The following is a 23,970-nucleotide window of genomic DNA, read 5'->3' on the forward strand; positions in this document are numbered from 1 at the left end:
GACTACACCGCGTGCACGTCCCAGGCTCGCTAGACAACTTATCAAGTATGTTGTACACGCATCGCAGCTCAAGTCCAAATTAAGGGTTGTAGAATTTGGTACGAAGATTATGCATTCACTGCGGACCCACCCATGATTATTAAGTCACCTTAAAGTCCTGTAGATAGAGTACACCGGAAATTACAAAGAGAAATGCAAGTGCTTTTATGCGTGAGTGCACACTTTTATTTGCCTAATAAAGTGAGTTATGCAGAACTTCATGATGAACGAATGTCTAGTTTAGATTGAATGCTTACAATAGCATGCATGTCATTAGGGAAAGAGGGTAGAAAGTTCAGTGCAAAACGATATTAGTTCTTTGCTTAAGTCTTTACTTGCGAGTACAAAGCAAAAGCATCAGCACAAAATAAACTCCACAGGTCTGGAGGGGGCCGATCAAGAGAAGAATTTTTTCTATGGACCTTAGCTATCCAGTCTGCCACTTTGTCGGACTATCTATTATAATGGACCAAACTTATATCCGAGAAGTTTTTCAACAGGTCTTGGGCTTTCAAGATAAGTAAACGTACATCCCATTTACAGTGATCTGCGCTTGTGAGAGCTGACACACCTCTGAGTAGTCTTGACTCCAACAGAAGACACTCCGACATACGTTCAGAGAAGAAAACAAGGGTTTCCACAAGAGCACCGATGCATCACCTTAGATGAGTTCACCAACTGCTGTGGATTTGGTTTTTGTCTTCGGAATGTGGAGTTGTTCCTTGATTTCCAGATAAGCCAAAGAACGGTTGTGAGTAGCTCGAAGGGTACAGATGTAGCTCTAGAGTCCAAGAGCCAATCTTCGATTCTCGGAAGACCCTCGATCGGGAATTTTGATTTGTAGCGAAGGATTGGACCAAACTTGTTTCGTCCACGGGCAGAGTAGAAAAACATGCTCAACAGTCTCCGGATGTTGCTGACATAAATCACACTTCGGTTTAGGTACAATATTCCTCCTAAAAAGATTTTCCCTTGTTGGTAGTGCATGCTGAAATACCGTTCATAGGTAAAATCGAATCTTTGATGGTGTGTTTGTCTTTCAAATTTTAGTCATGGTCGCTGCCCATGACAACATTGCCACATAAATACATGGCCCAACTTCACTAGCCTGCTTCGCAATCATTTGGGCTTACTTAGAACATTGAATGATCAATACCCTATTCTACAACTTTACCAAAAAAAAAAAAAAAATACCCTATTCTACAAAATCTGTCCTTATATCTCTCGAACCTTTCTCGTGGTTTGACTGTATAATTTGGTTTGAATGATTATTTTTTTATTCATTTACTCCTTTAAAGAAAGTGATCACCACTTAGATAAGAATGGTAAGGATACGTCACGGCATACGTTAAAATTGCGCTATCAATGACCAAATATATAACCTAAGACGCACTGGCTGATGTTTTCTCTGCTTCCTTTTTCTTTGTTTTTGGCTAGACAGACAAGAATGATTTTTTTTTTCCTTTCCCTGTAAATATGCACTCGACAAGCCACTGCTGAAGAGCCACCACCCTCCAAAACCCTTTGGAAAAGGAAAAGATTGAGCAGATTTTAACATTTCAAGCTCTTCATCAAATGGACAGGTGCTCCTCGCTTCCACCACTCTTGATAAATTACCGAAACCGGTTCGATATGATATATTTCAAAAGAAATGCTAACCCTTTTGTTCTGTTCTCGTTCTTCTGTTAATGTTTGTAGGGTTGCGGTCGTAACGGGTGCCAATAAAGGGATCGGATTAGAGATATGCAAGCAACTAGCTTCCAATGGAGTCTTTGTTGTATTGACCGCTAGAGATGTTAACAGAGGGAATGAGGCTATCAAGACGCTCGCGAGTATTGGGATCTCCAACGTGGTCTTTCATCCGCTCGACGTGGTAGACAGGACCAGCGTCAATTCGCTGGCGGATTTTGTCAAGGCTCGGTTCGGAAAACTCGATATTCTGGTAAAATGTATGCGTAGGTCACTTGTTATATTATGTCTCAACTAGATTGAGAAAAGAGCCGTAAAAGAGCAATTTGCCTTGCAGGTGAATAATGCAGGCATAACCGGAGCTACATTCATGAAAAAGGACTTAGTTTTGACAGAAGATATGGTGAGTTTTCTCAAATCGGCATTACTACTACTAAATACAATTTTCATATAATTTCTATGCTATGATTCATTGAACGTATTCAAGTAAATCATGCCGCCTTTTTTTTTTCTCTAGCTAGTAGCCTAAAACACATTTGCCCACCGTTAAATAATAGCTCAGCTTTTGATTTAAAATCATCTACATGCAAATTCGAAAATGTTTTTGAACGTTAACCTATTCTTTTCTTGACATGAACTAGCATAATATTTGGGGCATCATCATTTTAACTTTCTTCCCTTTTATTTATCGAAATTAAGAAGCCTAAATTGGTTAACACCGTCGTCTTTTTCATGCGACCTTATTGCAGATTAGAGGTCCAAAGGCCAAATCGATGAAAGAGTTCTTTAAGGAGACGTATGAATCAGCAGAAAAATGTCTGTGGACTAACTACTATGGACTCAAGCAAGTAACTGCTGCTCTTCTACCTCTTCTGCAACAATCAAATTTGCCGAAAGTAGTCAATGTCTCCTCTTCCGTTGGCCAGCTTAAGGTATGTACTTGATTATGTCATATTGCCGTTTAATGCAATGACGAAAGCCTGAACATAAGGAGATTGATTGAAGCTGATTGAAGCTCATGACGTGAGAGAAAAATTTGTTCATCTTATCCTGCTTGAAATCAGTACATCCCCGGCGAGAATATCAAAGAGGAGCTCAGTGACATCGATAGACTCACGGAAGAGAAAGTGGACGGTTTGGTCGCACAATTTCTGAAGGATATGAAGGAGGATGCGGTGGAAACCAGAGGCTGGCCGATCATTTTATCCGCTTACATCGTCTCGAAGGCAACTCTCAATGCTTACACAAGAGTTTTGGCGAAGAAATACCCCCGAATCGCCATCAATGCCGTGCACCCCGGATACATCAAGACCGACCTAAGCCAGAACATTGGGTTGCCGGTCGAGGAAGGCGCAAGAGGTCCCGTTACGGTGGCTCTAATGCCGAAAGACGGACCTTCGGGCGCGTTCTTCAATCGTATGGTAGTATGGACCTTTTGATCAAGATTTGGATGGGTAGTGCAGAGAGGCTGTGTAGGTTTAAACCCTAATGAAGGGATATACATCCATAAATGCAAAGTTTATGGTTCCCTTGAATCCGTCACGGAGCTCTCAACTGATTTGCTTGCTTAAGCACTAATGTGGATATTGTGTCGTAGGAAAGGTTCTGCATATCTCTCTAGATTGTGCATATATTTCTCTTGATTGTGGATATCCTTAAGTAATTACGATTTATATCATAATATCTTGTTACCTTTGATAGTCATATCAAAAAAGTTTATAAATATGCTTATGTACTGTTCATCATAATAAAGAAGCATACAAAAATTACACAATTCTATCTTCTGCATGATTCTTATCTTGATATCGAAACTAGATGGTTTTGAGGAAATTTTGAGTGCATCTGGCGCACACCTGAGCATGCTCAACATTGTTCATCACGTCCACATCCACGTAAGCCCGTGTTGTTGCCGTGTAGCCTAATAATACACGTAGCATTCATGGCAGCCATGGCAACACAAAACAGCCATGTAAGCAGCCACGTTAGCCGGTTCTCTCTCCAGCACACCAAATCGCTTCGATGATCCACGAGGCGTCTTTAAATATTTTTACTAAATTCCAATTGACATCTTCTAAGTTACCCTAAATTTGAGGGGATGTTAAAGATAATAAAAAAATTTCCCTTGATTCTGTGTATCTCTAAGGATTGTGCATGTATCTCTATTAATTGTACATATCCTTAATTGATTATAATTGATATTATAATATCTTGTTACCTTAGATAATCATTTCATAAAATTATAAAACATGTACTCTTCATTATAATATAGAAATATATTGAAATTACACGATTCTTTCTTCAGCATATTCTTAGAGAGAATTATGATGAGTACATGAGTCTCTTATAGGCTTTATAAGATGACTATCTAAGATAAAAAACTATTATGGTATCAATTATAATCAATGAGAAATATGCATAATCCTAAGAGACATGTGGAATCAAGTAAATATTCTAATTATTTTTAATATCCCTTCAAACTCAAGATGACTTAGATGAAGTCAACTGGAGTTTGGAGAAAAGACTCGAAAAACATCCCGGTGGATGACAAAGTAGTTCGATGCGCTGAAGAGAGAATCGGCTAACTTGTGCAAGCTACGCTGCAACAACCTGACGTGGCTATTATGTGTTGCCATGGCTATTGTGCAGGTTATGTGGCAACAGGCTAGTGTGGCTATTGGACAGGCTACATGGCAAGAGGCGACCATGGCTACTGTAGAGTACTTAAATATCAAGCTACACATTTATTAAATAGCTTAAACATTTACAACAGTTATCAGTGATTTCACAAAATTTTACATTGTATCATAACGGGAGATCTAGAGTTCAAATCTTTGCAGGCTCATTATTTGTCTACCTTATTATATATTTCCATGTTTAGTGTTAGGATAAAGTCTTATCTACGTGTGAGGAGAAGTGTTAGAGTATTTAAATATTAAACTACCCATTTATATAACAATTTAAACTTTTAGAACATTTGTCATTGATCTCATAAAAAATTACAACGAGAAAGTGCATCTTAAATAGGTAAACTCCGAGCACATGAATGGAGAACATATTTTCACTTGATGGTGATCGATTTTGAACAAATGATGTGTAGGAGCATGATATGTGTAATTATTGTAAGCATTAAAAAGAAGTCCACCATCTTTTAATCACAAGTAAAGAAAGTATAGAATTGATTAAGATAACGTTTAGATTTATCTCTACGTGTAAATAAAATAGTCAACAATTTCTACATTGAAATAATTTAATAACTAAAAGAGATACTGTAATATGTGTCACCGCATTCATTCCGCTCGTGGAATTACCTTTTTTTTTCTACACCGTCCGTATACGCAATAGAATTTCGAGAAAAACAATGAAGCATATTTTCCTATGACAAGTTATATACATCAGTTCTTTTATTTTTTTTTCTATAATCAATAAATTCTCAGTGATGACCGAACGGAAGAGAAATTGGAAAATATGGTAGAGGGATTTCTAAAGGAAGTGAAGTAGGATGAGGGGGAAACCAAAGGCGTGCCAATGGTTCTATCGGCTTACATTGTCTCAAAGTTAGGTCTCAATGCTTACATAAGAGTCCTGCCTAAGAAATGCCCCGAAATCGCCCTTATCGCGGTTAATCCCGGCTATGCCAAGACTGATTTTTAATGGCAATGCAGGGTTTCAGCCATTGAAGAAAGTGCTCCAGGCCCCGTTACAGTGGCTCTACTGCCGAAAGACGGTCCATCCGGCATGTTCTTAAATCGTGCTGCACTATCGAGGTTTTGGTTAAGACCCAAGCTTCTTTTACGACAAGTTTTAGAATTTGATTGCATTAACTTAACAAGTCTTATAACTTCATTGCATTTTTTAAAAGTTTTAGGACTCAATTACATTTTTACGATAAATTTTAGGATTTCCAATACACTTATTACTTTTATCTATTAGCGGTCCAGCCACATTCATCATTCATGTAAATTTCAATTTTCAATGTACCATTTTCTTTATTTATGTTGAAATTATGTCTCGAGTTTGAGCTGTTTACAAATTCGAACTTATGCACTAAAAGACAAAAGAGATGGACACACTTAGTTTATTATATTTGTTGCTCATTTGTCTTCTTTAGCCAAAGGAGTAGTCTTCTCTGTCTAACGTGAAAAGGCACAACTCTCATCTCACTATAAGACATAGAAGGGCTCACTATTCTATAATATATTTTATGTGTAAGGTTAGTATTCTTGGTTCAGAGAAAAGAAAAACAAAAGAAAAATATAGGTTTCTTTGGGGGCCTAATTTCCTAAAAAACCCCCCAACTTTAGGTTTAGATCCAAATCTACCCCAAACATTTTTTTGTCCCAACTTCTAATGAGTTTCCAAATCTACCCCACAGTTAGGTTTCCGTCCAATTTACACGTTAAAGTCCATGTGTAATTCCACCTGTCTAACTTTCTTATTCTTTTTTTCCTTTTCATTCTCTCCTCTCACCCTCGCCCAAGTCCTACATCATTGACTGTTAGAACTCTCCATCTTCCCTCTCTCTCCATCGAACCCAAAGCAAAGGTTAACAGAAAATTTTCATTTTCTTCTTTAGCATCCAGAGGACCATGAGCCCACAAGTCGGACGGTGGTCCGCACCCTGTACGAGGCCCTCCAATTCCGCGACTGCGATGCTATCCACCGCATCCTCACCCCAACCTCGAGTGATGGTTCCATTTCCCAAGTTCTTGATGCGCCTCCTCCACCATGTCGGATGACACCTTCCTCTTCGTCTCCGACTTTGTCGCCTCCTTTGGCTCCACCGTGATCACCGAGGGCTTCGACTTAGACTCGCTCAACGCCTGGACGGTCTCTGCCAATGGGATAGTCACCCAGGTGAGAGAGTACCTCAACACCTCACTCACCATCACGCGATTTGGCAACTCCCCACCATCGGGTCCGCAATGGCTCGCCGCATTATTGCCATTCGTTGTGAGAGAGTAGCGTATTTAGCAGGATTGGAAAGTCCATGCCCGGTTTGGTTCTCGCCAGACCTGGCGGCAGTAATGGCCTTGAAGATGGGTCCTCGTCGATGGGGACAACTTTGTCGTTGATCTCGAGGTAGAGGTCCAGGCGATCGGCGTATGGGTTGTCTTGGAGTCGCATGATGGGAGGGATTTGCGTGTGAATGCCCCGCCTCATGGCAGGTTGATGCCGATGAAGGACTCGAGGACGCTCGACTTGTCGGAAGACCGGTTGCCGACGATGACGATGCTGGGGGGCTGGATTCCCTCCTCCATGACGAAAAGGTGTGGAAGCTTGTCGAGTAGGGGCGGATCTGGTTGTTGTAGGGGAGAGGGATGATGTAGCTAGCAAGGATCACCTAGAGGGGGGTGAATAAGTGATCTTAATCAATTTTGATCAATTTAAGCGGAAATGATTAAACACAGTTGAGTCTGAATAAAATTCAGATTTAAAACAGTTTATAGTGCTCTTGATGTGCAGTATTTAAAGTAAGAGATAAGGAATAGAAAAACTGCACACAAGTTTATAGTGGTTCGGCTTATAGCAAGCCTACGTCCACTCTCTTACGCTGACAGCCTACTGGCTGGATTTCACTATGTAATCAAGAGGAATTACAGATTCTGAGTGACAACACTCTTGTGTATGATAGGACTCTCTATCTCACACAATCACTATTACAAAGTATCCCTCAAGACCTTAGTATTTAGCTCAAGAAAGACAAGAGAAAGGATCGGAGTATGCTCAGACTTTGGATTTGTTGATTCTCGATTTCGTACTTTTCTTCTGCTCCTCGTAGGTTTCCTTTTATACTCCTCCACTCTCAAACTAGCCGTTGGACAGTTTTCAGAGGATTATCTTCCAATCTTCATCTTGGACAGATTTGTATAAAATGGATTGAGTACCCGTTGGTTGACAAAATCTGAATCCCACTGATTCTGGTCGCCCATACAATCAGAATCTTGGTTTCCATAAGTAGAGCTTTATCCGTTGTAATGCATATTTGTCATAATATTTGATTGTCAATCAGTTTGATTAAGATTGAGTCAATCAAAACTTTCCTATTGTGAAATTCATGCCATATGACTAGCTGTTGTGATTCGTTTTGAATGAGTTTTGCTTCTGCGTCTGAAAAACTTCAACGTCTGCATCTGCATAATTTCTGTGTCTGAAGAATTTCTGATTCTTTACATTCAGAACCTGAGTCAGCGTAGGTCTTCAGTAAAATCTGAGTCTTTCAAAATTAGAGTCAGAATGACTTTTATGGTAAAGTCTGAACATCTTATTTCTGAGTCTGAACTTTTAGTTCTGAGATTGTTTAGTTCTGAAAACTTGTAAAGTCTGATATTTCCTTCTGAAACTTCCAGAACATATTAAACTAGAATGGAATGCATGTCAGATTTACAAGATAAACATAAAAAGTTTTGTCAGCTTCAAAATTCATTAGGAGTTTTCCTTAACAATCTCCCCCTTTTTTATGGTGACAAAACTTCCATGCAGATTCAATCAATGTCAAATAAATTTGAAGAAAATAGTCATATTAAGCGCATGAAACACAGATAAATAAACGTGCAAACTCTTAAGATCTGTGTATTTCTCTTCCTTTGAGTATAACTTGCATATTGCAATGTTAGTACAGCAATATCTGCATAATCTCTCTCCCTTTTTGTCATAAGCAAAAAGAATAATAAATTAACAATAATGCACTGATATAAACCATCCAAACAGTCTAACGAAGGCAAATGTTAAGAATACAGAATCAGTTTGGAAATAAGAATGGTTTAAAAAGAGGGTATGAAAAGCAGGTTATTTCTTTGATGGCGTTTGAACAAGTTGAAAGTTCTCTAGGATAGAAACAGCTTCCTCAATCTTGGTAGAACATTGACCCATAGCTTTCTCCATATTTGTTGAACATAGAGCAATAGCTTCCCCAATCTCTGCTTTGTCTTTTCTGCCTGAAGATGTTGAGTCTGATTGTTTTCCTCAACAATTTTCTGAAGGTTCTTCACGTCTTCTTCAAGTGCAGCTTGTTTTTCTTTAATTTCTAGCAGAAGGGTCAAAATGGTCATATTTTCTGAAGTCTGTCCCTGAACATTGTTCGGTGCATGCTGTTCAAACTTATCCCCTGTCTATGTTGGAATCTCCCCCTGAAAATCTGCATGTTCTACGGCAGTAGTTTCATTCAAAGTCTCTTCAGGATTAATTGGAGATTGACTTATATCTGTCCCCTGTGGAATATTATTCTGTTGATGCAGATGTGAGTCCCCAGATACTGGTTCTGAAACCTTTTTAGTAGGTTCTGAAATATGTTCTGGACCAACATTCTGTCCTGTTTCAAGGTGTTCTGATTCATCATCTTCATATCGGAGAAGAATTTTTCTCTTCTTACTGTACACCTTGAATGGGCTTGATGAGACAGTCTGCTTTCTTTATTTTCCTGTTCTTTTTCTTTCTTCTTTGTCTTTGTCATTTTTCCTCCCAACAAATTTTGCTTCTGACTACTGAGCATCCTTTCCTCTGACTGTACTTGCTATTTTCTTTTTATCATCAAAATGCTTAAGATTCATTTTGGTAAGCATTTTTTCTCTAACAAACATCAAAGGTACAAAGGTTTTGCACAAGTCATCAGGAATAGTTATGTTTAAAAAGATAAAGATTCGAGAGATGAGTGCACCATAAGGAAGTTGTCCCTTGTCCTTTTGGAGAGTTTTGTACATGTGGAAAATGATGATGTGTGGAAGAGAGAAGACTTTCCATTCAGGATAGCCCAAATAAGCTTGATTTCAGACTTGGACAAGTCAGTTTTGGAAGCAGCTTTAGGCCTCAAGCAATTGATAATGATCTTATGCAAGATCACAGTTCTTCTGGTCAGATCAGAATATGAAATATGGCGTTTAGAGCCTTTAGCAAAATTCTGATTCTCTGAAAGCTGCTTTGGAAGCATCTTCTAAGCTCACTTCTAATGGAGTAAACTTGTAATTTTTCGCTCCAATAATCAGAGCCAGATCTTCCACTTTCAAATCATACTTTTTATCACCAACAGTGAATTGAAGCCAATTTGGTGACAGAATAGAAAGATTTGAGTATAAATAAGCAGTCAGTTCTGCATATACATGTACAGATTGCAGACAGAATTCATAAATGCCCAATCTTTCAAAAAGATGTTTCACAGAAATGCCAGCCTTTTCAAGATAGTCGAAATCCACACTACGAATAAAAAGATTTGATCTTGGAGAAGGAGGAGAAGTAAACTCTGAGTGTGGTGATGATCGGGAGTGAAAAGGGTTCGTACTGTTAGGGTTTTATAAAAAAGAAGAGGACGGTTTTTGGAAAGAAAAACCGCTTTTAGAAGTTATAAGAAGTGATCCTATTATATAGGAATGGTAAAAAAAATATATTAAGCACAAATAATCAATCAGATAAATTAGAATACATACCTGATTTGCTTCCAAAAGTAACATGTACGAAAATATCCTGCCAGAAATGCCAAAAATCTACCCGCCAAAATTTGAATTAAGGACGTACCTTTCTTTTGAGTTTGAAATGGACATTCAGATGGAGAACATTTGAGTCTGAAAAATTCTTGTCTAACAAATATTTCAAGAAAATAGGTAAGTAATGCATAGTTTATTTCTAATATACTCAAATGAAAACTTATCAAGAGGTTTTGTGAATATATCAGCTAATTGATTCTTAGAATCAATAAATTGAATATTCACATCACCATTATAAACATGGTCTCTAATAAAGTTATGCTTGATTTCAATGTGCTTAGCTCGTGAATGAAGAATTGGGTTCTTGATCAAATTGATAGCACTTGTGCTGTCACATTTGATTGCAACACTTGAATCTTCAATAGCAAAGTCTCGCAACTGTTGTTTCATCCACATAATCTGTGCACAACAACTTCCCAAGGCCACATATTCTGCTTCTGTTGTAGAAAGTGCAACTGTGTTTTGTTTCTTTGAGTACCAGGACACCAACATATTTCCAAGTAATTGACATGTTCCTATAGTACTTTTCTTGTCCACTTTACAGCCAGCTAAATCAGCATCAGAATAACCAGTAAGAATAAAATCTGATTTTTTGGAATACCAAAGACCTAACATTGGATAAGTTCCAATGTATTTGATTATTCTTTTAACTGCAGAGAGATGTGATTCCTTTGGGTCAGATTGAAATCTTGCACACATACGGACACTAAACAATATGTCAGGTCGAGATGCAGTAAGATATAACAATGATCCTATCATGCTTCTATATACCTTTAGATCAACCTTTTTACCATTTTCATCTTTGTCCAGTTTGAATGAATGAGACATAGGAATGTCTGTTTTCTTGCAGTTCTACAATCCAAACTTCTTGACAATCTCCTTTGCATACTTCTCTTGGCAAATGAATGTACCATCTTTGGTTTGTTTCACTTGTAGGCCAAGAAAGAATGTTAATTCACCCATCATACTCATCTCGAACTCATTCTGCATATTCTTAGAAAATTCTTTGCAAAGCAGTTCGTTAGATGATCCAAAAATGATATCATCAACATAAATATGAACAAGTAAAAAATCCTTACCTTTTCTCTTAATGAATAAAGTTGTATCAACCTTACCTTTGGTGAAGTCATTTTGCAGAAGGAAGTTACTTAACCTCTCATACCAAGCACGAGGTGCTTGTTTTAGACCATAAAGGGCCTTTTTGACTTTATAGACATAATCAGTCTTCCTTGGTTCTTCAAAACTAGGTGGTTGTTCCACATATACTTCTTCTTTGATATAGCCATTCAGGAAAGCACTTTTCACGTCCATCTGAAACAATTTATAGTTATGGAAACAAGCATAAGCTAAAAGTAGCATAATGGCTTCTAACCTGGCAACCGGTGCATAGGTTTCATCATAATCTATGCCTTCTTCTTGTGAGTAGCCTTTTGCTACAAGCCTTGCTTTGTTTCTAGTGACTTTTCCTTTGTCATCCAGTTTGTTTCTGAATACCCATTTTGTTCCAATTACTGGATGATTTTTGGGTCTTGGCACAAGTTCCCATACTTTATTGATTCTGAACTGCTGAAGTTCCTCCTGCATAGTTTCGATCCAGCTTTCATCTACTAATGCTTCACCAATTTCGTTTGGTTCTATTTCTCATATCAATGCCAAATTGCTGCTGTTTTCCTTGTGTTTAGATCTAGTCTTGATGCCATCTTCTATTTCTCCAATGATGAGGTTCTTTGGATGACTGGATTTATGCTTCCAGTTTCTGTCGAATCTTTCCTTCTGAATATCATCGGATTCTGAAGGTTCTAATTGAGTCTGGATTGAACCTTCTTTTCCTTCTTCTACAGATTCAACGATCTTTGAAGATTCTTGTTGAGTTTCAGATAACTCTTGAATATTGGGAGATAGTTCAGATTCATCTTTGTGAGTCTGAATATTTTCATCAAACCTCACATTCATTGTTTCTTTCACAGTCTGAGAATTCTTGTTGAAGACTCTGTATGCTTTACTTGTAGTAGAGTATCCAAGGAAAAATCCTTCATCTACTTTCTCATCAAACTTACCATGGCGGTCATTTGGATTTTTGAGTATAAAGCATTTACAACCAAATACACGAAAGTATGAAATGCGGGGTTTTCTACCTTTGTAAAGCTCATAGGGGGTTTTGTCAATAATGGGCCTAAGAAAAACTCTGTTAATGATATAACATGCTGTAAAAACTGCTTCTGCCCAAAAATGAAAAGGAATCTTGCTTTCAATCAAAAGAGTTCTTGCCATTTCTTGCAAAGAACGATTTTTCCTTTCCACAACACCATTTTGTTCTGGTGTATAAAGAGTAGAAAAATTGTGTTGAAAGCCATTTTCCTCACAGAAATCTGAAAAACTTTGATTTTCAAATTCTCCCCCATGATCAGTTTTAATGCTAGAAATAGTATAACCCTTTTTATTCTGAACTCTTTTTGCAAATTTTGAAAAATATGGAAATGCTTCATTTTTATGAGCAAGGAAGAACACCTATGTAAATCTTGTGAAATCATCAACAATAACTAAACAATATTTCTTACCACCAATACTTTGTATTCTGGTTGGTCCAAATAGATCCATATGTAGAAGCTGCAAAGCAGATTAGTGGAAACATGATGTATAGACTCAAAAGAGCTTCTTACTTGTTTACCTAGAGTGTAGGCATTGCATAACTCTGTTTTTTTGTACTTCAAATGTGGCAGACCTCGAACCAATTTCTTGGTTGAGATTTTTGAGATTTGTTTCATACTAATATGCCCCAATCTTCTATGCCATAGATCTTCATCCTCTTTGATTGAGATCAAGCAATGAGTGGAGTTTGGATTGACATCTAGAAGATAAATATTGCCATGTCTTCTTCCTGTAAATGTTTGAGAAGAATCTTTGCTTGTTCCTGAGCATGTGTTTTCTTGAAAGTTGATTCTAAAGCCTGTGTCGCATAGTTGGCTAATGCTTATCAAGTTGTAGTTGAGTCCTTTTACCAATGACACATCATTGATTGTGAGTCCTTCAATTTCAACTGTTCCTTTGCCAACTATCTTTTCTTTGTTATTTCCTCCAAAGGAAACTTTTCCACCATTCAGACTTTGTAGTTCAACGAATATGCTTGGATCTCCTATCATGTGTCTAGAACATCCACTGTCTAGGTACCACTTCCTTTTTCTCTTTGTGGTAACCTACAAAAAACACAACCACTCAAGTTTTCTTTGGTACCCAAATTTGTTTGGGTCCTTGAGAATTAGTATAGGCTGTTTTAACAAAATCTCTTCGAATAGGTCTCCAGACCTTATGACATTCATTCTCAAAGTGCTGTGGATCTCCACATTTTGAGCACTTGAGTGCACTTCGGCCAACAGGTTTGACAAAGTTCCTTTTGAAATGATTTTATAAGCTTGTCGAGGAGGTCTTTGCCTTAATCTCTCCTTGACTTTTGGAAAATCAATTAAATTGTCACTTTCCTTCACAAATCCGAGACCAGATTTGTTGTAGTAAGGAATTTGTATAGAAAGAATATGCTTCAAAGTTTCTGAACCTTTTGAAAACTTGGAAGTAATTTCTGAAAATTCCTTTTTCAAAACAGCAATTTCTTTGGAAAGTAAATCTCGATTTTCCTTGACTTGATGAAATTCTTTTTGAAAAAAATTGATTTTTTTTTGTGAAACATCCTGTTGACTCAGTGATGAATTTTCCTTTTTTAAAGAAGAGATTCTTTTAAGAGCAGCCTTAAATTCAAAGTATAATTCATCAATGTAATTTGACACTTCAATTGGCATTTCAGGATACTTTACCTCAATCTCAACTTTAGCATCAGAATCAGAATCTGACTTGGCTATCAGACAGAAGTTTGAGATATCTTCATCACTGTCTTTACATTCTGTATCACTCCAGGTTTCTGCTTTTAAGGCTTTCTTGGCTTTCTCAAATTTGGTCTTCTTTTTCAAAAGTGGACAATTTGGCTTAATATGTCCACGTTTCCTACAATTAAAGCAAATTACTTCCTTTGATTTTTCTGTTTCATCGAGAGTCTTCTTCTTCTCAAAAGGCTTCTTTCCTTTGAGGTTTCTTCCTTTGATTTTCATCTTCTTGTACTTCTTTATGAAGAGAGCCAGTTCTTCATTATCAACATCTTCATCTTCAGAATCTGCATCAGAATCAATGTTAATTTTTAATGCAATTGACCTTTTTACCTTTGGATTCATTCTCTTCATTCAGTTGCTCAGTCTCATATGATTGAAGAGTTCCAATTAACTCATTCACTAATAGAGGCATGATCCTTTAAGTCTCTCGAAGAGATGTTTTGATATTATCCCATTGCTTTGATAGTCCTCTCAACAGTTTGTTGACTTTCATCGCATCTGAGACTGGTTGTCCTTGATATGCAAGACCGTTTACTATGTCAGCAAATCTGTCATACATATCAGCAACTGATTCTCCAGACTTCATTTTGAAGGATTCATATTGACCAAGCAATAGATTGATTTGAGTTTCCTTGGCTCGATCTGTTCCTTCATATGTAGTGTAGAGAGTATCCCAGATATCCTTAGCTGATTCACAAAAAGCAATTTTCTTATATTCAATAGGTGCTAAAGCACAATATAAAGAATAAATTGCTTTTGAATCTAAAGCTTCTCTTTTTGATATCTTAGTTTGAGATAATGGAGGATTTGCTGGTGTGCTCCCTTCTATCTTTTCTTTTGAATCAGAAGGTTTTGGTTTGACTCCTCTGATGATAACATCCCACTGCATGTGATCAATTGATTTGATGAATGCCTTCATCTTTTTCTTCCAGACACTATATTCTTTGCCATCGAAATATGGTGATCTGTTGTTGCTTTGTCTTTCAATGAGACCTGGAGCACTCAAGCTAGCCATATAGATCGTTAGCTCAAAAGTAATACACTTCAATAAACGAGCAACCTGCTCTGATACCAATTGATGTAGCTAGCAAGGATCACCTAGAGGGGGGTGAATAGGTGATCTTAATCAATTTTGATCAATTTAAGCGGAAATGATTGAACACAGTTGAGTCTGAATAAAATTCAGATTCAAAACAATTTATAGTGCTCTTGATGTGCAGTATTTAAAGTAAGAGATAAGGAATAGAAAAATTGCACACAAGTTTATAGTGGTTCGGCTTATAGTAAGCCTACTTCCACTCTCCCACGCTGACAGCCTACTGGCTGGATTTCACTATGTAATCAAGAGGAATTACAGATTCTGAGTGATAACACTCTTGTGTATGATAGGACTCTCTATCTCACACAATCACTCTTACAAAGTATCCCTCAAGATCTTAGTATTTAGCTCAAGAAAGACAAGAGAAAGGATTGGAGTATGCTCAGACTTTGGATTTGTTGATTCTCGATTTCGTACTTTTCTTCAGCTTCTCGTATGTCTCCTTTTATACTCCTCCACTCCCAAACTAGTCGTTGGACAGTTTTCAGAGGATCATCTTCCCATCTTCATCTTGGATAGATTTGTATAAAATGGATTGAGTAGTTGTTGGTTGACAAAATCTGAATCTCGCTGATTCTGGTCACCCATACAATCAGAATCTTGGTTTCCATAAGTAGAGCTTTATCCGTTGTAATGCATACTTGTCATAATATTTGATTGTCAATCAATTTGATTAAGATTGAGTCAATCAAAACTTTCCTATTATGAAATCCATGCCATATCACTAGCTGTTGTGATTCGTTTTGAATGAGTTTTGCTTCTGCGTTTGAAAAACTTCAACGTCTGCATCTACATAATTTCTGTGTCCGAAGAATTTCTGATTCTTTATATTCAGAACCCGAGTCAGCGTAGGTCTTCAGTAAAATCTGAGTTTTTCAAAATTAGAGTCAGAATGACTTTTATGGTAAAGTCTGAACATCTTATTTTTGAGTTTGAACTTTTAGTTCTGAAAACTTGTAAAGTCTGATATTTCCTTCTGAACTTCCATAACATATTAACTTGGAATGGAATGCATGTCAGATTTACAAGATAAACATAGAAATTTTTGTCAGCTTCAAAATTCATTAGGAGTTTTCCTCAACAAGGGAGAGGGAGAGAGAGAGAGAGAGCTCATAACACACAGAAAGGATTAATGGGGGACAGAGAGAAAGAGAGTGACAAAGAAAAAGAGCGAGAGTTCTGACAAAGGCGGACTTGGGAGATAGTGAGGAGAGAGAAAAAGTTAAATAAAAAAAAAGAAAGTTTGACATGTGGCACAACAATGGACTTTGACGGTGTAGATAGGATGGAAACGTAACGGAGGACAGATTTGGGAATCCATTGAAAGTTTGTGGTTTTTTATGTGACAAAAACAAGTTTGGGGCAAATTTGGGTTTAGACTTAAGTTCAGGATTTTTTAGGGAATTAGGCCTTTCTTTGGGAGCCCTAGGGCCTCATTTCTTGAGGTGCAGCTGCACCAAAAAAGGAGGAGGAAAGCCTAGGTTGTTCTTTCCCTTGAAAATGTAGCCGCACAAGACAGAGAAGGGAAAGTCGTGGGTCTTCTTTCCTCTGCTTATCAAGTCCAACCGCAAGTGGGGTTGAGGGAATAGTGGCCGCACAGTAGCTCTTCCCTTGGAGCAGAATGTGGGTTTCAAAGTGAGAGCATAGTAGCTCTCCTTGAGTGGCCGGCGCACGAAGAATGAAGCCACGAGGAGGGGCTCTTGCGGATGTGCTTTCGGACACGTGAATTTATGCCGTGAGTTTTTTATATCCATTCAAATTGTTTATTTGTAAACACTTGAGATTTGGGTTTAATATAGGTGCGAGAAACACTCGAGCGTGTGAATGAGCGATTGTAACTTGAATTCTCCGATTATTAATGGATAATTTGCTGCTGGCTCTCCCCGTAGATGTAGGTATTGATACGTTGGACCGAACCACGTAAATCTTGGATGTCCTTTATGTTCCTCGTTATTTCTCTGGTAATTTCGCATTGGACTTAATTTGCAGGATCCGGATTAGCTTCCGCATCAGGTAATATTACAACAATTCCTACTTGTGACCTCCATCGATCTCAGAATCTCTCTCGGTCCTCTCTCAAATTCATTCTCTCATCCTCCGTCTGTTCGTTTCCCTCGGTGCTGTTTTGAGATATGTACTTCGTCAGCTGTCAACAAACGTTGAAGAATGCTAAGTCAGTGAAGAAATACTTAGTCTTGTATAACATGTGTCCACCAGCCAATATCTTAGCGTGCAAGCATGGCAGGTGTCCAAATTCATGCATTTCCATGCCCTAAGTCGTTATGTCAATCTGATGTCCTTTCCTTTCATTGATTTCTCCTAAATTGCATTGATTTCTTCTAAAGATTTCATTTCAATTGAAATTTGGTTGCTAGCCAATGAAGAAATACTTCGTCAGCTGCCAACAAACGTTGAAGAACGCTAAGTCAATGAAGAAATACTAAGTCTTGCATAACATGTGTCCACTATCCAATATCTTAGCGTGCAAGCATGGCAGGTGTCCAACTTCATGCATTTCCATGCACTAAGTCGTTATGTCAGAAAGAAAAAATCTTTTTCCTACTTTTGATGACCTCTTCTCATCACAGATAAAAGCTAGCTTACAAAACCAAATTTAGTCTTGTCCGTTAATAAAGACGCAGTAACATCGCTTAACTCCAGATTAGGATGGTCACACTTTGGGTGTGTATTTATGATTGGACAAAGTAGTGCAAATGACAAGAAATTAGGGAAAAGTACCAAAAAAATTCTAAACTTATTACATCGGTACCAATACAGTATGTATGACAAGATAAATCAAACCTTGTCTACATATCTTATTACTAAATGATACATAATATTGAAGAGATTTTCATAAGATAGGATTCATTGACTTGTTCTATAATACTCTTAACACTTCAAAGGCTGATATTTTTTGCCATTTACTCCTTCAGAGAAAATCTCTCTCGGTCCTCTCTCAGATTCATTCTCTCATCCTCCATTTGCTCGTTTCCCTTGGTGCTGTTTTGAGATATGTACTTCGTCAGATGTCAACGAACGAGAAAGAATGCTTAGTCAATGAAGAAATACTTGGTCTTATATAACATGTGTCCACTAGCCAATATCTTAGCGGGCAAGAATGGTAGGCATCCAACTTCATGCATTTCCATGCACTGAGTCGTTATGTCAATCTTTCCTGCTTTGGAAAAAACAAAACAAAAAGTCTTTTCCTACTTTTGATGACCTCTTCTCATCTCAGACATCAATGATGTTTTGTCCACCTATAAATGCGCAATCAACAAGCCACAGCAGAACAGCCACTACCCTCCAAAACCTTTGGAAAAGAAAAAAGGAGGGAGATTTTAACATTTCAAGCTCTTCATCAAATGGACAGGTTCTAATCACTTCCACTACTCTCGATGAATCACCGGTGATATATTTTGATACACATGCTGACCCTTTTGTTTTGTTCTCCTTTTTGTGTTAACTTTCATAGAATTGCGGTTGTTACTGGTGCGAATAAAGGGATCGGGTTCGAGATATGCAAGCAACTAGCTTCAAGTGGAGTCTTTGTTGTATTAACTGCCAGAGATGTGAATAGAGGAAATGAGGCTATCGAGAAGCTCGCGAGCATTGAAATCTCCGACGTGGCCTTTCATCCACTGGATGTGGCTGACGAGAACAGTGTCAATTCGCTGGCGGATTTCGTCAAGGCTCGATTCAGGAAACTTGATATTTTGGTAAAATCTATTCGTATGTCGCTTGGTATGTCTTGCTTCAAATAGATAGAGAAAAGAGCCATAAAAGAGCAATGGCGTTGCAGGTGAATAATGCAGGCGTAACCGGAGCTACAGTCATGAAAAAAGACTTGGTCTTGACAGAAGATAATGTGAGATTTCTCAAACCCGCAAGGCTACTATGAAATACATTTTTCCAAATAATCTTTATGATGCGATTTATAGAACACATACTACGTTGAAGCGTATCTCATGCTGCTTTTCTTGTTCCTTTCCTCCCTTTTATTTATCGAGATTAAGAGGCTTAAATTGGTTAACACTATCGTCTTCTTCACGAGATTCTAGGTCCCGAGGCCAAATCAATGAAAGAGCATATTAAAGAGACGCTTGAATCAGCAGAAAAATGTCTGAGGACTAACTACTATGGAATCAAACAAGTAACTGCTGCTCTTCTACCTCTTCTTCAACAATCAAATGCGGCAAAAGTAGTCAATGTCTCCTCTTCCCTTGGCCAGCTTAAGGTTTGTACTTGCTTTAGTGGAGTACGCAAATGAATTTTCATGTTGTCGATCGAGAGAGCCACACATAGTCAACTTATTATATTCTTTTGTCGTTTAAAACAATGACGAAAGCCTGAACACAGATAGATTGATTGAAAACTCATGACATGAAGGAAAAAAATTGAATAAGTGAGGCAGATGTGAGGTATAGAACACGAAGAATGTAAAATAACCAACAGTTTATAAGATGGGCTAATGTTTAACGACTTTCCCATTTTTAGCGTAACAAATTGAACAATCCAGCATGCTCATTCCCATAAAACTATAAGTTACTTGCATATATTCTCATGACCAGATTTGTTCATCTTATCCTTCTTGAAATTAGAACATCCCCGGCGAGCATATCAAAGATGAGCTCAATGACATCGATAGCCTCACGGAAAAGAAAGTGGACGCTTTGGTAGCGAGATTTCTGAGGATAGGAAGGAGGATACGGTGGAAACCGGAGGTTGGCCGATCATTTTATCCGCTTACCTTGTCTCGAAGGCAGCTCTTAATGCTTACACACGAGTTTTGGCAAAGAAATACCCTGGAATCGCCATCAATGCCGTGAACCCCGGTTACGTCAAGTCCGACCTGAACCGCAACACGGGAATTTTGCCGGTCGAGGAAGGCGCGAGAAGTCCTGTTACGGTGGCTCTAATGCCAAAAGATGGACTCTCCGGAGTGTTCTTCGATCGCACGGTTATGTCGACCTTCCGATCAAGATTTGGATCAGTCGTCCAGAGAGGATGTCTGTTTAAATTCAAAACCTATGTTCGTTTTTACTTTTCCTTGTCTTTAAAGGTAGGAGTTTCTACCCCATTATAGTTATTTTACTGTCATTTTAGAGAGTGAAGTTGTCAAGGAGCGGTGAAGAGGGAGAAGGAGAATAAATGTGGATTATGCCGATACGAGGTTTGGAATAAATTAGCAATATACAAGATCACATTATTTTTATAGGAGCGGCTAGCACGACCGACCTCTATAGAATGACAGTGTGACGGTGAAAGTCTAGCCACAAATCTTTTTTGAGGGAACCGGTAGACTTCTTGAACCATTTTCAGTTTTTAACTCTATGTTTCCTAGTCCACAAATGTTGGATATTTCAGAAGTTTTGAAATATTTATTATAATTTATGACGACCATAAAGCCATTATTTTGTAACACTTTTGTAACGGTCGTATAACGGCTTTCTAACGGTTTTGTAACGTTTGATTTAATTGTTCTTAAACCCTCCATTACTCTTTCTTATACCTATAAATTGTTACTTTAAGCATAATTGGAAAGTGATAGATAGATATATATACATATCAAAACAAAAATATTCTTTGCTCTTTCTTTTATATTTTTCCTTTCTTTGTTGGGTTATACACATAACATTGTTCGTGTTTCCTTCTAATATTCAGTGCGGAGTATAGAAGAAGGTCTGTTGTATCTTGAGAGGATAGCCGCTAGAGCTTTACGCACCGAGTTTTGTACTTCGAGAGGCGGAATTATCCTTATAGACAGTGCTTGCATGACTCAGATATTTTGATATTATTTTATCATGTTTTTCAATAGATCTCCAATTCTTCTTATATTTCCATGTTATCTAACAAATTTCCAACAATCTTAAGGATAATGCCTTACGGATTCTCAATCTGGACCGTCCGCTGCTACCACCGCTTTTGGAATTGAGCAGGGAATCGGAGATGGTGAAGGACAAGTATCGCATATTCATGGGCGATTTGTCGTCCATGTTCTGTATAACTTTGAAATAATCGCTGTGTATGGTGGGTGGCCGGCGAACAATATTGGTGACCTCAATCTTTGGACCGGTGATCAAGCAAGAGCTCGTCTCTCAAAAGTGGAAACTTGGAGAAGATCGCTGACTGTGCTCGACAAGGCCACAATCATGACTATGGACTCTCTTTCTCTCTCTTTGCGTTCGTTGTCTTCATTACTTGCACTTCTTGTTTTTTTGTCCACCATTAACGTCTCTGTTGTTGCTCTGTTTCAAGGCCCTGGGAAGAGGTCGTTCGCCCACCTGGAGGAAGCTTACTGAGCCTGGCATTAAATCACTCATCACCATCGGGACCAAGGCGGCCTTTTGTTCCTTTTAATCCAATTTCTTATAGAGCACAAGTGACATCACTGGGACATGAAATTACTTGGACACCTTGGAGCTGGACGACTTGTCAATCTAGCTGTGGTCTTCATCCGAAAGTTGTGGATATAGCTATTGTTCTATAAGTGATCTAGAGCATTCTGTTGGGCTATAAATTGGATTGCTGCAACAATGGTATTGTTTGTGTCTTTCACGCCGCAAGGAGGACGATTCTCGTGATTCTGCCGAACCGATCGAGCCTTCCAATTCTGTTTTAGCAAATCTTTGAGGATGCCTGGACAAGTAAAAATCAAAAGGGTTGCTCTCATCAACTATGGTAAGCTCGTTGTGTTCGTCGATGTTGTGGATCAAAACCAGGTATGCACTTCTCTTTCTCATGGCAAAGCTATGTGGGAAAATTGATATGAGTTTCTCTGGTGTGAGGAGGTCCATGTGATTATTGTAGTGGTGCATGTGTCCTGGTTGCATGGATCTTCTTTGCGAGTGCAAAAGTAAGACGTTAACCTTGCCCATTGAGATTTATAACATTGATGCACACATTACTTAACATTAATCACTTGATTTGTTCCTTGAAAAGTCAGCGCTAGTGTGACATTGGAAGAGGGATGTTTTCTGCCACGATATACTTTTTGATGCACTCATTACTGACATGTTGTGTATTTTGTGCACGCTCGTTTGTGCTTTAAAGTTGTGCGCTTTTGTCCGGTTTTGAGCTTTACCCGTTGGTTACTGGCTTTTGCGGTTGCTTGTGTTGCGGATCTATGTGCTTTGACCGTCTTTTCGAGTAAATTGAGGCTGAGCTCCGTAGTTGATGACGGATGCTTTTCTTCTCGTTGAAAATGGATTGTTTAATGTCTCATGCATAGTTGATTGCGTCGAACGATTGGGTCTGGTTTTTGTGTCTCTCTATTTGTGTGTGTGGTTTGATTCTTTGATTTACTTGGTTCTGGATTTCCATCTTGTGGGGGTTTTGCCTTGGCTGGAGTTCTGTTTATTTTCCACTTTTTGACAGTTGTTTTAATTTCTGCTCAGGGAGTTTCAATTGAAAGCTTCTTTGACTTTTTCTTTCATAAGACAAGGTCACACAAATTAGAACTGTGGTGTCTGATTGCTTGTAGCTGTATGTCCCTAGTTGTGTCTTCTTCAAATTGTTGGCTCTTCTTATGTTCTGGTGCTTGTACTGTGAAACGAGAACAACTGCAGAGTTAATTTTTCTTTTGGATCAGTATGAACAACTTCAGATGTATGTGGTCTTTTATTGGTCCTTCTTTAACATGAAGAAAAGGTAGTAAGCCTTCAGTAACTCTTTTTACAACTTAGCTGATTACAATGAAAAGGAGAATCACTCTCATAGTGAAACAAGCCTTATTTGGTGTTCTTGCTGTGGCACGCATATCAACAGACTGGGTGCTATTATTTATTCTCTTTAATGCGTCCAATTATGAAAAGAATTGTGTGCTAGAATTCTTTGTTTGGAAAAATCTTTTGCGTATCTCCTCCAATTTCTACTGCCTATTTAGTGGGTCCTGTGAATGCCTCGGAAGTAGTCTTTTTTATTTTAACCTCCTGTATTTTGGTGGCGAAAAACTTTAAGGAACTTCAGGAAGTTCTGAGAAACGTGTAATTTGAGCTGGCTAAAGAAGAATAGGCCATCTCCAAGCAGCCTGCTCATTGTGCTCAACATGTTGTTGCTTCTAAGAATACTTGGATTCATTGCTCAATTTGTTTGTGAAGTGATGTCCGCATCCTGGACATTCCAGTGTAGTGTTCATAACAAGTTGCATCTGTCTGTTAAGGGCAAGACAATTTTAGCGATTATTCATGGCAATGGTGACAGTTGGCAACAAAATTGCGGACAAATTGAAGGACTATGCTGCTGGTTATGACATTTTTTGTATGTGTCCATGGGTTGCTTTGAACTTATTTTGTTCATGGAAAGCATAGATTTGGATAAAACAAAATCCGATAATAGATGTGTTCACTTTGGTGGACAACTGTAGTTTGGAAATCAATTAAACAAAAATTGTGGGGGAAATGATAATCCTGCCAAACCAAAGGTTGACTTGGTTGAAGCATGCAGATGATTTGATGACATAATTAATGCGGTCATTCCCAAGCCAATATTGTGGCTAAGTGAAAGAATTGATGTTAAACTCAGTTCTGGCAATAAGCTGAGTAGCTAAGAAACTTCTTAGCAAATATTCCTTATGAATGAAATCAACACCTTTGGTGTCTGTGCATTGTGATTGTCAAGTGGCAATAACCATTGCAATGAAAAAGCTTTCAATGGTAAAAATAGATATGTCTGGTTAAGACGTGATGCATTGTGATTGCCAATGCATTGTGATTGTCAAGTGGCAATAACCATTGCATTGAAAAAGCTTTCAATGGTAAAAATAGATATGTTTGGTTAAGACGTGATGTGGTAA

The 23,970-nt window shown here is 38.1% G+C and overlaps 1 protein-coding gene across 1 annotated transcript in view; it reads left to right on the forward strand.

Annotated features, from left to right (window-relative positions):
- Nucleotides 1-1,500: 1,500 nt before the first annotated feature.
- LOC115669378 (salutaridine reductase-like) overlaps nt 1,501-23,970 on the forward strand; it is a 54,492-nt gene continuing 32,022 nt past the window's right edge. Inside the window, exons 1-3 of the mRNA XM_056318450.1 lie at nt 1,501-1,622; nt 1,738-1,981; nt 18,979-19,044. Coding sequence (XP_056174425.1) covers nt 1,615-1,622; nt 1,738-1,981; nt 18,979-19,044 — 318 coding nt within the window. The 5' untranslated portion in view covers nt 1,501-1,614. The remainder of the gene's footprint in view (nt 1,623-1,737; nt 1,982-18,978; nt 19,045-23,970) is intronic.

This window comes from Syzygium oleosum, unplaced genomic scaffold, assembly GCF_021117445.2.
Source record: "Syzygium oleosum isolate NSW1041296 unplaced genomic scaffold, Sole_v2.1 Sole_v2.15, whole genome shotgun sequence".
NCBI classification, from domain to species: Eukaryota; Viridiplantae; Streptophyta; class Magnoliopsida; order Myrtales; family Myrtaceae; genus Syzygium; species Syzygium oleosum.